Source organism: Dunckerocampus dactyliophorus, chromosome 11 (assembly GCF_027744805.1).
Source record: "Dunckerocampus dactyliophorus isolate RoL2022-P2 chromosome 11, RoL_Ddac_1.1, whole genome shotgun sequence".
NCBI classification, from domain to species: domain Eukaryota; kingdom Metazoa; phylum Chordata; class Actinopteri; order Syngnathiformes; family Syngnathidae; genus Dunckerocampus; species Dunckerocampus dactyliophorus.
Genome location: NC_072829.1, coordinates 4,472,914 through 4,486,166, shown reverse-complemented (window position 1 = coordinate 4,486,166; position 13,253 = coordinate 4,472,914). Strand labels below are relative to the sequence as shown.

At 42.8% G+C, this 13,253-nt stretch overlaps 1 protein-coding gene across 4 annotated transcripts in view; it reads right to left on the bottom strand.

Moving 5' to 3' along the window:
• Positions 1 to 12,994, bottom strand: part of fstl5 (follistatin-like 5) — a 162,787-nt gene extending 149,793 nt beyond the window's left edge. For 2 of the 4 annotated variants that reach the window (XM_054793025.1, XM_054793022.1), the window contains exon 1: positions 12,664 to 12,994. Coding sequence is in view for 2 of the 4 variants with exons in the window: in XM_054793022.1 (XP_054648997.1) it covers positions 12,664 to 12,719 (56 nt within the window). In the remaining 2 variants the exon portion in view is untranslated. Of the gene's footprint in view, positions 1 to 12,146; positions 12,348 to 12,663 lie in introns of those variants that run through there. The other 2 variants (XM_054793023.1, XM_054793024.1) reach the window with 2 other exon arrangements.
• Positions 12,995 to 13,253: the final 259 nt, after the last annotated feature.

Below are 13,253 nucleotides of genomic sequence, written 5' to 3'. Positions count from 1 at the left end.
TGTTAAATTAAAGTGGTGTGAAAAAGTGTTTGTCCCCTTCCTGATTTCTAATTTTTTGTGCATGTCCCACACTTAAATGTTTCAGCTCATCAAACAAATGTAAATTTTAGTCAATGACAACACAACTGAACACAAAATGCAGTTTTTAAATGGAACTTTTTATTATTAAGGGAGAAAAACATCCAAAGCTACATGGCCCTGTGTGAAAAAGTGATTGCCCCCGAAACCTAATAACTGGTTGGCCCCCCCTTAGCAGCAACAACTGCAATCAAGCGTTTGTGATAACTTGCAATGAGTCTCTTCTGTGGAGAAATTTTGACCCACTCATCTTTGCAGAATTGTTGTCATTCAGCCACATTGGAGGGTTTTCCAGCATGAAGCCCCTTTTTAAGGTCATGCCACAGCATCTCAATAGGATTCAGGTCAGGACTTGGACTAGGCCACTCCAAAGTCTTCATTTTGTTTTTCTTCAGCCATTCAGAGGTGGACTTGCTGGTGTGTTTTGGATCATTGTCCTGCTGCAGAACCCAAGTTGGTTTCAGCTTGAGGTCACCAACAGATAGCCGGACATTCTCCTTCAGGATTTTTTGGTAGACAGCAGAATTCATGGTTCCATTTATCACAGAAAGTCTTTCAGGTCCTGAAGCAGCAAAACAGCCCCAGACCACCACACTACCACCACCATATTTTACTGTTGGTATGATGAGTTGTGTTGTCATTGACTCATATTTAAATTGGTTTGATGATCTGAAACATTTCAGTGTGACAAACATGCAAAAACAATAAGAAATCAGGAAGGGGGCAAACACATATAATAAATAGTTGGTGGCAAATATGGAAAAGAGGCAAAAATGTTGATAACGGTTTTGTTGTTAATTTGCCACGGGCCAATAAAGAAAGAGCTACGGGCTGCAAATGTCCCCCAGGCCACACTATGGACACCCCTGCCCTAAAGGGCAAAAAGGTGCTGTATTTAACCAAATGTGACAAAACTGTCACTTTTCTAACTGACTGCTTTGATTGCTCATCCATGTGGAAGAGGAAAGCCACGAGGTGTACAAATATAGCATCATCTGGGCTGGGATGTGCACTGACATGTTTGGACAGGAGGACACAGACAACACAGCGGAGCGTCGCTGTGCTAACACGATAGCAGAGCCGGGAACTGATTGATTATCATCCTTTTTTTTTTTTTTTAAATCTCTTCCTCACTTGGTGACTTTGTTTGGCTTTCAACTAAATCCACTGTGTGCCGCAGTTACAGAGCAGACAAGACTCCTTTGCAGGTGTTTGTGCCCCCATGTGTGTCTCCGTCAGGCAGTCCACTTCTTTCTACTTAAATGAGTTTTTCCCCTCGCCCGTGTAAGCGTCTGCAGAGCTGGAGAAGTGACATCATCTGTCAGAGTGCGGTGAAGCAGAGGTCACTGATGTTGGATTTGCTGTTCTGGTGCCTCTCAAAGGTGCTTGATGACAGGCTTGTTACTCCTCATCAAACTCGGAATAAGCTTTGCCTCGCCTTGCAAAGACCAAGATGCAGGGACAACTACGATTTTGTGTCCCGAGACTTTTGCCCGGGTCCAAATTGTCATGGTTGATTTTTACTAGCAAGGGCTGCTGGTGTAAATGAGAACGTGGGCCGGGTAAGGAGAGTTCATGCGCTCAATAAGTGGAGCACTAATGAGCCTCCGATGAATTTCCGAGTGGACAGGCTGCTTTGTTCTCAGCAGGGCATTAGCGTGTGCATGCTGGACTGTCAGCGTTCACTCAGGCACGCCCGCAGAGCTCCTGCTGGGACTCGAACTGTGAATTCTGATCCCTGCAAATTGTCTTTAGCGGCTTTTTCTTTAACATTTCAAATTCAGATGGTGAAGCATAGTGGTTTGTGCAGGCTTGTAAAATGCCTGTGGGTCTTCTCGGGGCGTCATCGGAGTGACATTGCGTAACAATGCTGGATGCACTAGCAGCACATTGTGACTAATCAGCTTTAATTGCACCCCTGACATGAATGCAAACGTCATAATTACAGGAGGAAATCAGCAGCAGGACACTCACCGGACACAATATTAGGCACGCCTCCACACTCCTCACACACAATACAGTGGATTCCCGCCTATTCACTATTCAGTATTCACGGAATACGCATATCTGTGGATTTCTGATTTTAAAAAATTGTTTTGTATTTATTTGTAGGGAAAACCCGCCCATTTGTGCTTTTCCTCTTTGAAACTCAGCCTTTTTTACTCTGCAGGATAATGTTAAATATTAAGAACGATGTTAACTCATGCAGAAATGACAAATATGGAAGAGAAAATGCGTTAAAAGTGCCGTCTCTTTAAAAGTATATTTTAGAAGCTTTTGGAACCTATATATTCAACCCAGCGGACGCCATTTTGGTTTGGAATATATGAGTTACATCTCGTAACATGTCACAAAAGCTGCCCACGGAATCGCAAAACTGGCCAATAAAAACGTAATTTACTGTTAAACGCGGAATCTCGCGGAAATTGACATAATGCGAATAAAATGCTGTCATTGTGAGAGGAAGGAACGTGTGGGGAAGTATTTCCCGGGCGGACTGCTCAATCGCGGCGGAATCTCACCACAAACACTAGCCCGCCCCCTTGTCAAAACGGCAACCTGAAACGGCAGCAAAACTTGCCAAAAAACTTAAAAAGTCACAACTGGACGTACGATTTTTTTGGCCATCCAAATTTTTGGGGTTTCCCCATAACCGCTACGTTGTTTTTTTTGGTTAGGAGAGAACGTAGGCCGCACTAATTACTAATGCGGGGTGCACATGTGGCGCACGACACACACAGAACTCCGCAAACGCGATGTACAAAAAATGACATTTTGCCCAAACCTGACACCAGCAAAACGTACCAAAGACACACGTTGGCCGTACGGACGACACACAAAGATGCACTCGGTTGGCTTTGCAACCCGAACAAACATAGCCCCCCGTGGAGTTTGTTTGACATCACAAAGAATCTCAGCTTGAAAATCAGCACGTCACACACGCGGCCTTTTTTTTGCACGTAGACCGGCCGTAGGAGCCCGTACAAGGGAAGCTAGCTGGGGCAGCTGAGTTTAGCAGAGAATGCCAGTGCGGCTGTGTGTGTGCAACTCAGGCTGTAGGAATGTGTGTTTTAGCGCTTGTTCATGCAAATGAGTGCGCGCTGACGTCGTGCAGGGTCTGAGTAAAATAAGGATGAGAGGCATGTTTATTCTTGCTGCCAGCTCATCTTATCAATCAACAGACATCATCAACACACACGACACACTTGTGGCTTTCAAAATAAGAGTGTTGAAAATAAGAGCAGTTTGTTGAAGATTTTGTGTGTGGAGATTAATATAAAATAAAACAGAATTTGGGGGAAAAAAATTAAAGGGATTTCAAAGGGTATATGTTGGTTGGTTGGTTGGTTGGTTGGTTGGTCGGTTGGTTTAATTTATTTCGAACATGCATATGTCCGAAAAGGAGTAGGAAGAAGCAGAGATTATTTAATCCTATCCCCTTTTTGTAGCACATCATAGCTAATACATACAGTATATGTATATATATATATATATATATATATATATATATATGTATATATACATACATGTGTGTACATACACATACAAACACGCACATACGTATATATACACTTACATCTGCAACTACACAAGTACGCACATACTGTATATACATATGTATGTATATATGTAGATGTTCTTTACATCACAGCTTTTGGTCCCATGAAAAAATACCATGAAGTGTGCACCAATATGTTTTTTTGGTCTAGACCAGAGTACCACACCACAAGTGTGAACACAGTTAAAGTGTGTCTCCCTGCTGGGAAAGTGTTAAATTCCTGTTTCATCCACCATTTAAATTTCTGACTGACAAAATGTGTTAGAAACACTCAAAATAATAACCACAGTAATAAATCAACACTTTTCTAAGAGTGCCCATCAAAAACAGAAGCGTAATAACATAATCTTCTATGAACCAGGACTTAGCCTACTAACAAGCAAACTGATGGAAAAACAAACAACCCCATGGTACAACCCCATCATCTCTTGTCTTCCTCCTTGAATGTGTAAGTGGCCTGCTCTCAAATGACAGCAATCAACCTTGGTGGAGGTCTGCGTCATACCGAGATCTATTCTCGTTATCCCTACAGACACACGATTGTTGCTACAGCTTATTGTTTATTGTTTTGTAAATACATATTTACTTTGTTTTTTATCTGCTCTATCTCGTTCCAGCTGGAAGCCCTGTTCCCTATCTGTACTGAATAATGGCGGCACGCTGCTTCGTTGCAAACACTCGTTTTGTGCATTCCCAACAACAGAAGAGGGTGTTCAAGCTGAATTACCGTTACACCCCGAGTGGATACAGGCGGTCCTCGTATTACATTATGTTCCGTGGTTACATATGCGCTTCCATACATTATTAATACCGTACAAAAAGAAAACAGAACGAGTTACGTGCTTGCGACGGAAGAGTACATACACAAAATAATACGTGGTCATATGTCAGTAACCCGAGGAAGTGGCCACGACGCACTCCCGTAAATTATTAATAAAATAAAACAAGAACTAGTTACGTCCGTGTGGTGGAAGAATACATAGTCAGGCATCGCTACACCGAGGGAGGACAACGTCACTTTAGTTCTTGTTAGTTTCCAAGCATGGCACAGATTCTTCTGGTGGCAGTACGTCAAAGAAAATGCTGAGAAAGTGGAGAAAAGCTTAACGTCGGCTGCATGTCCACTTCAAGTCTCTCAAATGATGCGGCCATTATGAAGGATAAAGATGGAAGCATTGAACACGTGAAAGGATATTTTACTATGAAATGGACAGTGATAAGTAAACAGCGTAGTGGTTTCATTATTGAGACTTCTTCCTTCCAAGAAGCCTATCTCTCCATCCCTTGCAACGCCCCTTCCAGTGTGCAAGACAACCACAGTGATAAAAGTAGGGAGTTGTTCTCTCTTTTTTTTCCTGTTCCATTTCATTACTGTACTGTATTTCATCTTCATGTGACAAAAAAAAGGAATGTGAAAGTGAAAATTAGACATTGAAAATTAGACAACGAAGGTTGGCTGCATACCCAGCTCAGACACTCAAACGCAGCTACGATCACGAAGTACAGCTATGTGAAGGGATCTATTCCTATGAAATAGACAGTGATAACTAAACAGCATAGTGGTTTCATGATTTCGACTTCCTCCTTCCAATGAGCCTGTCTCTCCCTCCCTTGCAACGCCCCTTCCAGTGTGCAAGACAACCACACAAAAAGAAGTCAGGAGTTGTTCTCTCTTTTTTTACTGTTCCATTTCAATCTTGTATTTAATCTTCATCTGACAAAGAAAAGGAAAGTGAAAGTGAAATTTAGGCATAGTAAAAAGCAGACTAAGAACAACAAATGTTGGCTGCATGCCCGGCACTCCAAGGCACTCAAACACCACTACTACCATGAAGGATAAAGATGGTATCTTTGAACATGTGAAAGGATCTCCTCCGATGAAATTGACAGTGATAACTAAACAGCATAGTAGTCTCATTATTGACACGTCCTACTTCCATCAAGCCTGTCTCTCCCTCCTTTGCAACACCCCTTCTCGTGTGTAAGGCAATCACAGGGATAAAAGTAACTGACCTACAATAAAACTAACTTTGATTGTCGTACGACTGGAACTTGCAGTAAACCGAGGACCTCCTGTATCCTTATAGTAGTTCCACACAGCAGAGTTGAGACTGTTTCTGCAGTGCACTAACAAGATAAGTCAACGTGTGACAAAGGCAAGTTGGCATCTATACAGTCCACCCTACAACCGTTTACGACTCTCCCTGCACGAGGAGCTGCAAGCTGGAGCGTCGGCTTTTCCTCTTTAATTTATGGAGCGCTCCAAATGTGTCGTAAGTACACTCCGCAAGGGGAAAAAAAAGCCCTGGCAGCGGCACAAGGCTAACGACCATTATGTAACGTGACGGATGTGATGTGCTGCACTGTGCCCTCCACAATGTTGTCACACTCGGCCACGAGGGTGTCCGACAACCGGGCCGCCGCCACCGCCATTAAGATGCAGCGCATGGCCGGACCACCTCCACGCTCACCTTCCACTGTGTCGCTCGCCACAGACACAGCAAACACAGGCGCTATTATCTCAGTCGCGCTGTCATTTTCACTACCTCGGGATCTGTGCCTCACCCAAAATAAATGCTGGACTGCCATTTCATCAAATGAAGATGACATTTCACAGGTTTTAATTAGAAGAAATTGGCAGTCAGCTCCAGGAAGGACAGCGGAAAATAAAACTAGTCCAGCGCTGACGGAACCACTCCAGCTTATTGGCTGGCATATCAATTACAATAATCCCTAAAAACTGGAAGCAGGTTTAATTAAAAATTGGGACTGGCGGAGTGGAAAATGCAACAATTTCACCTTCAGCGCTGAGGGATTCATCCTTAAATATCAACGGAGACCACAAAGTGGTCAACAATAGCAAGTAACCGCCCGGGGTCTCTTAATTAGGGCCAGGTCAAAAAACATTGACATTAACAGCTATGGCTGTAGGCAACCTCTTGATGTAGTTTTTTTTTTCACAAGATGGCGGCAGCTGCAATTTAAGTATCATGAGTATCTACCTCTGCATGCGCTTTCAAATGTTGCTACTCGGCTGTATTGTTGTTTGCAATGAACCTATCAGTGCTATTAATGCTGGCTGTGCAGTTTGCTTTTTGTCGCTATTACAACATTGGTTGTGTTGCAGCGGCGTTGTGCAATACACACTAGTATTTTTGTGCACCCCTGTTTTCGTATCATTTAGTTTTCATCTAAAATTTTGGCTAAAGTTTTGCCTCGGTTTTCATCTCAGTTATTGTACACCCGTTTGCCCTGTACTGAGAGCTGCAGCAATTAATGGATTATCTAATTAATGGACAACTATTTTGGTATTCCATTAATCATTTTTTTTTACTTCAAAATGTAAATATCAACATTATTAGTTATCAACACATATATATATATATACATATATATACAGTGTGTGTGTGTATATACAGTATATATATATATATATATATATATATATATATATATATATATATATATATATATATATATAGAGGCACTAGGCCTGAGATGAAAAAAAAATACATGAATTTAATCACACAGTAAATGAAAATGAATAATTTTGCGGGCCTCAATATATGTGCTTATGTGCATGCGTGTCTGTTTTCCTCGTCTCCCGCCTCCAAACAGACAGGAAGAGGTTCACTCTGTGCATTGGTTTCAGCACCTTGGCACGTTTGTTCCATAGAACAACAGCATAAACGGAGTAAGCCCTCCTGTCAGCATTTCAGCGCAATTAAATGCTTTGCTGGGATGAAATACATTATGGGAAAAAGTAAAAATAGTTCTTTTTTTATTTTAAACTCGTATTGGTACTTGCATTGTCTATTTCTTAGCTACCTTTTGAGTGTTAAGTTGCTGTGTGATGACTTTAGCATTCTTAACACCGTGAGCCAGACTGTTATACTGAGTAATGACCTCCTGCGAATTCCAATGGGTTGACAAGCTCGTTGTCCTGCCAAAGAAAGAGCTGCCGTTTCCTCAGTGACTCGCGAGCGGCACAGTATTTAAACGATTAGTAGTACTTCTGAAGTAAAGGAGAGATTAGAACATAGCCATAAATTAGCCGCACTGCTGTATAAGCCGCAGGGTTCAAAGTTTAAGAACAAAGTAGCGGGTTATACACCGGGTATTACGGTAGTCTTCTTGCCGTTCTTCATGAGAGGTCCTGGAAGAACAGTTGACGGAGGGGAAATGAAGAAAAAAGACTGAAAATAATCCACCAAGTGAAAATCTTGCTGGCTCACATCCACGCGCGTCATAAAAACGAGTCAAAAGAAGTCAGGTAAGCAATTGCCTCTCCCACAACCTGATGAATGATAGGCAGCATGCCTCACCAGCCAAGCCTACGCAGCCAAATCGCCCAGGCTGGCTCGGAGAGCGAAGAGGAAGTGTTGGCCGAAAATAGCAGCATTTGTTGGTGATGCAGCTCGTTATGTGATTTTTTTATTTTTTTTTAATTGTCACTATTTAGATATTCGATGGCATGTCAGTGTGTGATCGCAGAGGTTTTTTTCCCAATTGTTTTGTGCACCCCCAATGTTTTTGTCCTTCACCAGTCTGACAGAGTCTGACTGTGTTGTTGTTGGTGTTTCTTCCTCCTCCATGAAACAAAAGGTCATTTTGGCGGCTGTTCACGGACACATCTGGAATTTGATGGCGCATGTTTTAACATTCCAACAGCAAACACTGAAGACCTGCGTCCTCCCATTTAGGCCGCCCTCCATCTGCCAAAAAAATAAAAAAGCCGCCTTTGGAGTCCACCCAGCCTTGACTTGAAAAGTGCCTTGTTCAGCTCGTCTCTATTAAACGACTTTTCGGCAATAACAGTCCGACAATCCACTCAGAGTTCCATCTTGATGCGGAGTGAAGAAGGTCACGCTTCACAAATCCGTTTGAAGACAAAGACTCGGAGACTGCGGCGGCGGACTGATCTAGACGAAGAGGAGGGAAAAGGGGAGCTAAAATGTTGCTTTATTGCAGCAGGAGAGACACAAATTAAACATGCTAATGTCTGCCTTGTTTGTTTGCCTCCAGCAGCAGCAGAAAAGGGGTGAAATGCGACAGAGCGCACCGGCCCAGCTCACCAAAGGAGAAGACACGCTCAACCGTCAATATCAAGGCTGCTGAAAGAGAAAACCAACACAAAATAAGACCGCCAAGTGATATCTCGCAGTGGGAAGCTATAGGGCTCTGCTACCGAGAGAGATAGCATAACATTATATCATATTTACATGATAATTAGACAATTAAATGTTTAATGTTCACAAGTGACCCCACTGAGCTGCTGGAGAGCTCAAGCTGGCCAGGTAAGAGCTCTCAGGGGATGTTTGTAGAAGTAAATACTGTGTAAATGGAACGGAGGGGCCCATTAAAACAGCACAAAGTTGCACCGCTGGAGTCGTTTGCGCTGTAACGAGCGCGTGGCCCCGCAAAAGGCAGGAAGTGCCAGCAAATACGCTGAGAATTTATGCAGCGTCCATTAAAGGACAAGTACGCCTACAAGAGGTTTGTCAGATGGATGACATTGGCTGCAATGGCCTGAATGGGACAGTGTGTCGAAAAAGGGAAAAAAGTAAAGAAAACTGTGGACCACCAAATATCCACAAGCAGGACGCCTGCCTACTACTCCCATCCAGTGGAACCCGAGGAACACATCTTGAAAAACTCACCTAAAACTTCCAAAGACATCTGGTCCAAAAGTAGAAGAAACGTCCAGAACCCAATCAAAAACGTACTCAAAAACTAAAGCACACGTTAACAGAAGTCACAGATTCTCTATATTACAGGAGCGCTTTGCTGTTTTTAAGGATCTACTGGAAAAATGCAAGTCAAAGATCCTCCTTGTGCTGTTGTTAAGGACCTACTACAAAAATGATGGTCAAAGATCCTCCCGATGCTGTTTTTAAGGACCTACAGCAAAAACGCAGGTCAAAGCTCGTCCATATGCTGTTTTTATGGACCTACTGGAAAAAGGCTAGTCAAAGATCGTCTATATGACAGGAGCACTCTACTGTTTTTAAGGACCTGTTGCAAAAAACACCAGTCAAGGATCCTCTATATAAGAGGAACACTTTATTGTTTTTAAGAACCTACTGCAAAAACGTGAGTTGAAGATCCTCCATATGCTGTTTTTAAAGACCTACTGCAAAAATACTGGTCAAAGATCCTCTATATGCTGTTTTTAAGGACCTACTGCATAAATACTTGACCTACTTGTTAAATATCATTTTTATGACCGTAATACTCTACTGTTTTTAAAGACTTACTGCAAAAACGCTAGTCAAAGAACCTCCATATGCTGTTTTTAATGACCTCCTGCAAAAACGCTAGTCAAAGATCCTCTATACGACAGGAGGACTCTACTGTTTTTAAGGACTTACTGCAAAAAATGCTAGTCAAAGATCCTCTATATAACAGGCACACTTTACTGTTTGTAAGGATATACTGCAAAAATGCAGGTCAAAGGTCGTCCATATGCCGTTTTTAAGGACCTGCTGTAAAAACGCTAGTCAAAGATCCTCCATATGCTGTTTTTAAGGACCTATTGCAAAAACGCAAGTCAAAGATCCTCCACATGCTGTTTTTGAAGACCTACTGCAAAAATTATGGTCAAAGATCCTCCATATGCTGTTTTTGAGCATCTACTGCAAAAATTCTAGTCAAAAATCCTCCATATGCTGTTTTTAATGACCTACCACAAAAACGCTAGTGAAAGATCCTTTATATAATTAGGAGCACTCTACAGTTTTTAAGAAACTACTGCAAAAAACGCTGGTCAAAGATCCTCTTTATGCTGTTTTTAAAGACCAACTGCATGCAAAAACGCTAGTCAAAGATCCTCCATATGCTACTTTTAAGGACCTACGGAAAAAAACTCAAGTCAAAGATGCTGTTTTTAAAGACCTACTGCAAAAATGTTGGTCAAAGATCCTCCATATGCTCATCTGCTGTTTTAAGGACCTACTGCAAAAACAGCCAAAGATCCTCTGTGTGCTGTTTCTAAAAGGGCCCTATCCTACATTTGCAACGTTTCAGACTTACGAATATGTTGCAGATGTTGTACTCCTGTTGTGCACGATGTGGAAGTGCCATATCATGAGGTCGGTGCGTTTTTCATTTATTCTTACTTTCATTTTCATGCCTAAATCTCATGAAAGGTCGGTAAGAGATGTTCATGAGACTTCTACAAGATCTCACTGAATATCTCATAGCACAACTTTAGGACGTCCATGTACCCTTTTCATGAAAATGTCAGCCAGAAAGTGTTTTTTGGGATGGAAGAATTGTGTATCTAAACTGGAGTAAGGCACCAATGACAATTTTTTTTTTCCGGGGAGATAAAGACCTACCTCATGGCAGCTCTGAGTGGCGGTGGGGGGTGGGGTCTGGGGGCCAGGAGCTGACCATCAAAAGAGCAGGTGTGGTCGGGGAGGAGGCTGACCAATAATATGAGAGGCCAAGAGGAGAAGAATGCAGATTTACCCTGTACACAACTTGACATTGAGAAAGAAACATACTATAGTGCCCCTTTGGATGAAATATCCATTTAAAAGCCCCTGAAATGATCAGGGTAAGACTTCTTTAAGAACCAACTGCAAAAGCATTAGTCAAAGATCCTCTATGTGCTGTAATTAAGGACCTACTGCAGTTTTAAAGTGAATTTATGGACTGATCGAAAGTCAATCACAGGCCAGATTGAATAGCCTTTTTTAGTGCAAAAGTACTCTAATAGTGTTTCATATACTATATATGTAATTTAGTGGTTTAAAAGGGATGAGCAACACTGCACTTTACGGTCACGTGAATGCAACAACCATGCAATCCATAAAGTCTCATTCGTAGCCAAGCTGCCGTAGGGAGCGCGTTCAGGCCCACGGAGGCCATACGACACCCTGCAGCTTAATAATGCTTTGGCTTTCCATCGATTGTTCTAAATCAACGGCATTGAGTTTGTGACCTCCGAATCAGGTCAAGTTCCCTCGGCAAAGTTGTGCGGCGGAGCGTGTTGAAAGCAACTTATCGTTTTCAAAGCTCCGGGGGAGCCTGTCAGGGTTGCAGTAAAGTTGTTGGAGTCGCCTTGTCTATCTGGTCGGGAGAGTTTAGAATGGAGTGCAAAAAAAAAAAAAAAGCACAAGGGCGGATAAAAACCTAGAAAACACACGCACACGGACGTGAATCTTTATGCCTTTCAATGCCATTGCATTATATGACGCTCATTGATGAATGTGTGCCATTTTAGTTAGGGCTCCACTCTTTTTCTACGGGATCTCATTAGAGTGCACGGGTGTGGTGTCCAGTCAATGTATACAGTAGGCAGCCTGCCTAGTTGCTGTTCCAAATGGAAAATCCGTTAATGAGTACAGCCCGGGAAGAAGAATAACAGATTCTCATTGGCAGCGCAACAGGAAATAGATTGTGTGTACTCCGGGTGCCGGGGGATGATTAAATAATAGCAATAATAATTTTAAAACAGTCAAAGTGTATACTGTAAATATTCATTTCCAACAATTTCTCATACTTGCGCTATGGGATGTTATCCTCCCTGTCGTATCCTTAGTTGAAGTTAATCTGCTTTTAAGGTCCATGCTCCAACTCCATCTGTTGCAACCATTAAATTAAAAGACCCCCACCCCCAAAAAGATAATGACACCAGTAAAACAACACAATTAAAGTGACGGTGCAACACATCCTCACATGGGCCAGAAGCCTACAAAGATGAGGAGGATAAAAACAAAAGTCTAATCCCTGTCCTGGAAAAAAAAACGGTGTCACTCAAGGATTAGCGTGCGCGGCAACACACACACGGACACTCGCGCGCGCACACTCACACACATAAAGTAGTGTTGATAATTTAAGGCTGCGGTGGCGTCGTGCTGCAAAGACAAGTGGCGCAATTGCCACAGACATCACCAGATTATTTCACTCCCTAGGAAGCAGATGGATTAACGACAGAGATTAAAAGATCATTTCTGAGCTCAAAACTCCCCGCAGACTTTGCACACAGCCAACAAAACAGCAAACATTAGTCTCCTTACCTGTGCGTCCACGCGTGGGGGCTCCACAGAAGAAATAATCCACACGCGTTTTGCATGCAAAGTGCAAGAAAAGCAATCCGAGTGAAAATCTCCCTTGGTTTAACAATGTAGGCGCGTCCACAGGAGTGGAAGTTTGCACCCAAATGGAGGTGGTTAATCCGCGGTGCAAGTGTCACGCGTGGAGGACAGAGGAGAAGAAGAAGTAGAGTGGAGCAGCACGGCAGAGCGGACAGCTCCCTCCGAGCAGCAGCGATCTCACCTCGGCCGCGCTCGGCTCGCTTGTGAGGGAGGGAACACACCGCTCACCTCCACGCGCGTCCCCGTGAGATTTTTGCAAACCGTCACGCGAGAGAGAAAGAGAAAGAGAGAGAGAGATAAAGACCGCGAGAGAGAGGAGCCAATCAGAAGTAGAGGAGAGGCGGCTGATACTACAATGTTGGTATCATCGATACCTAATAAATACATGGCCAGTATCTCCTATACTAATATTTTTTACTTGGACGAAGGTGGGTGATACCACTACAAATTTTGGTATCAATCGATACCAAGTAACTACATAATCGGTGCCACCTATCCGATACGTTGTACTT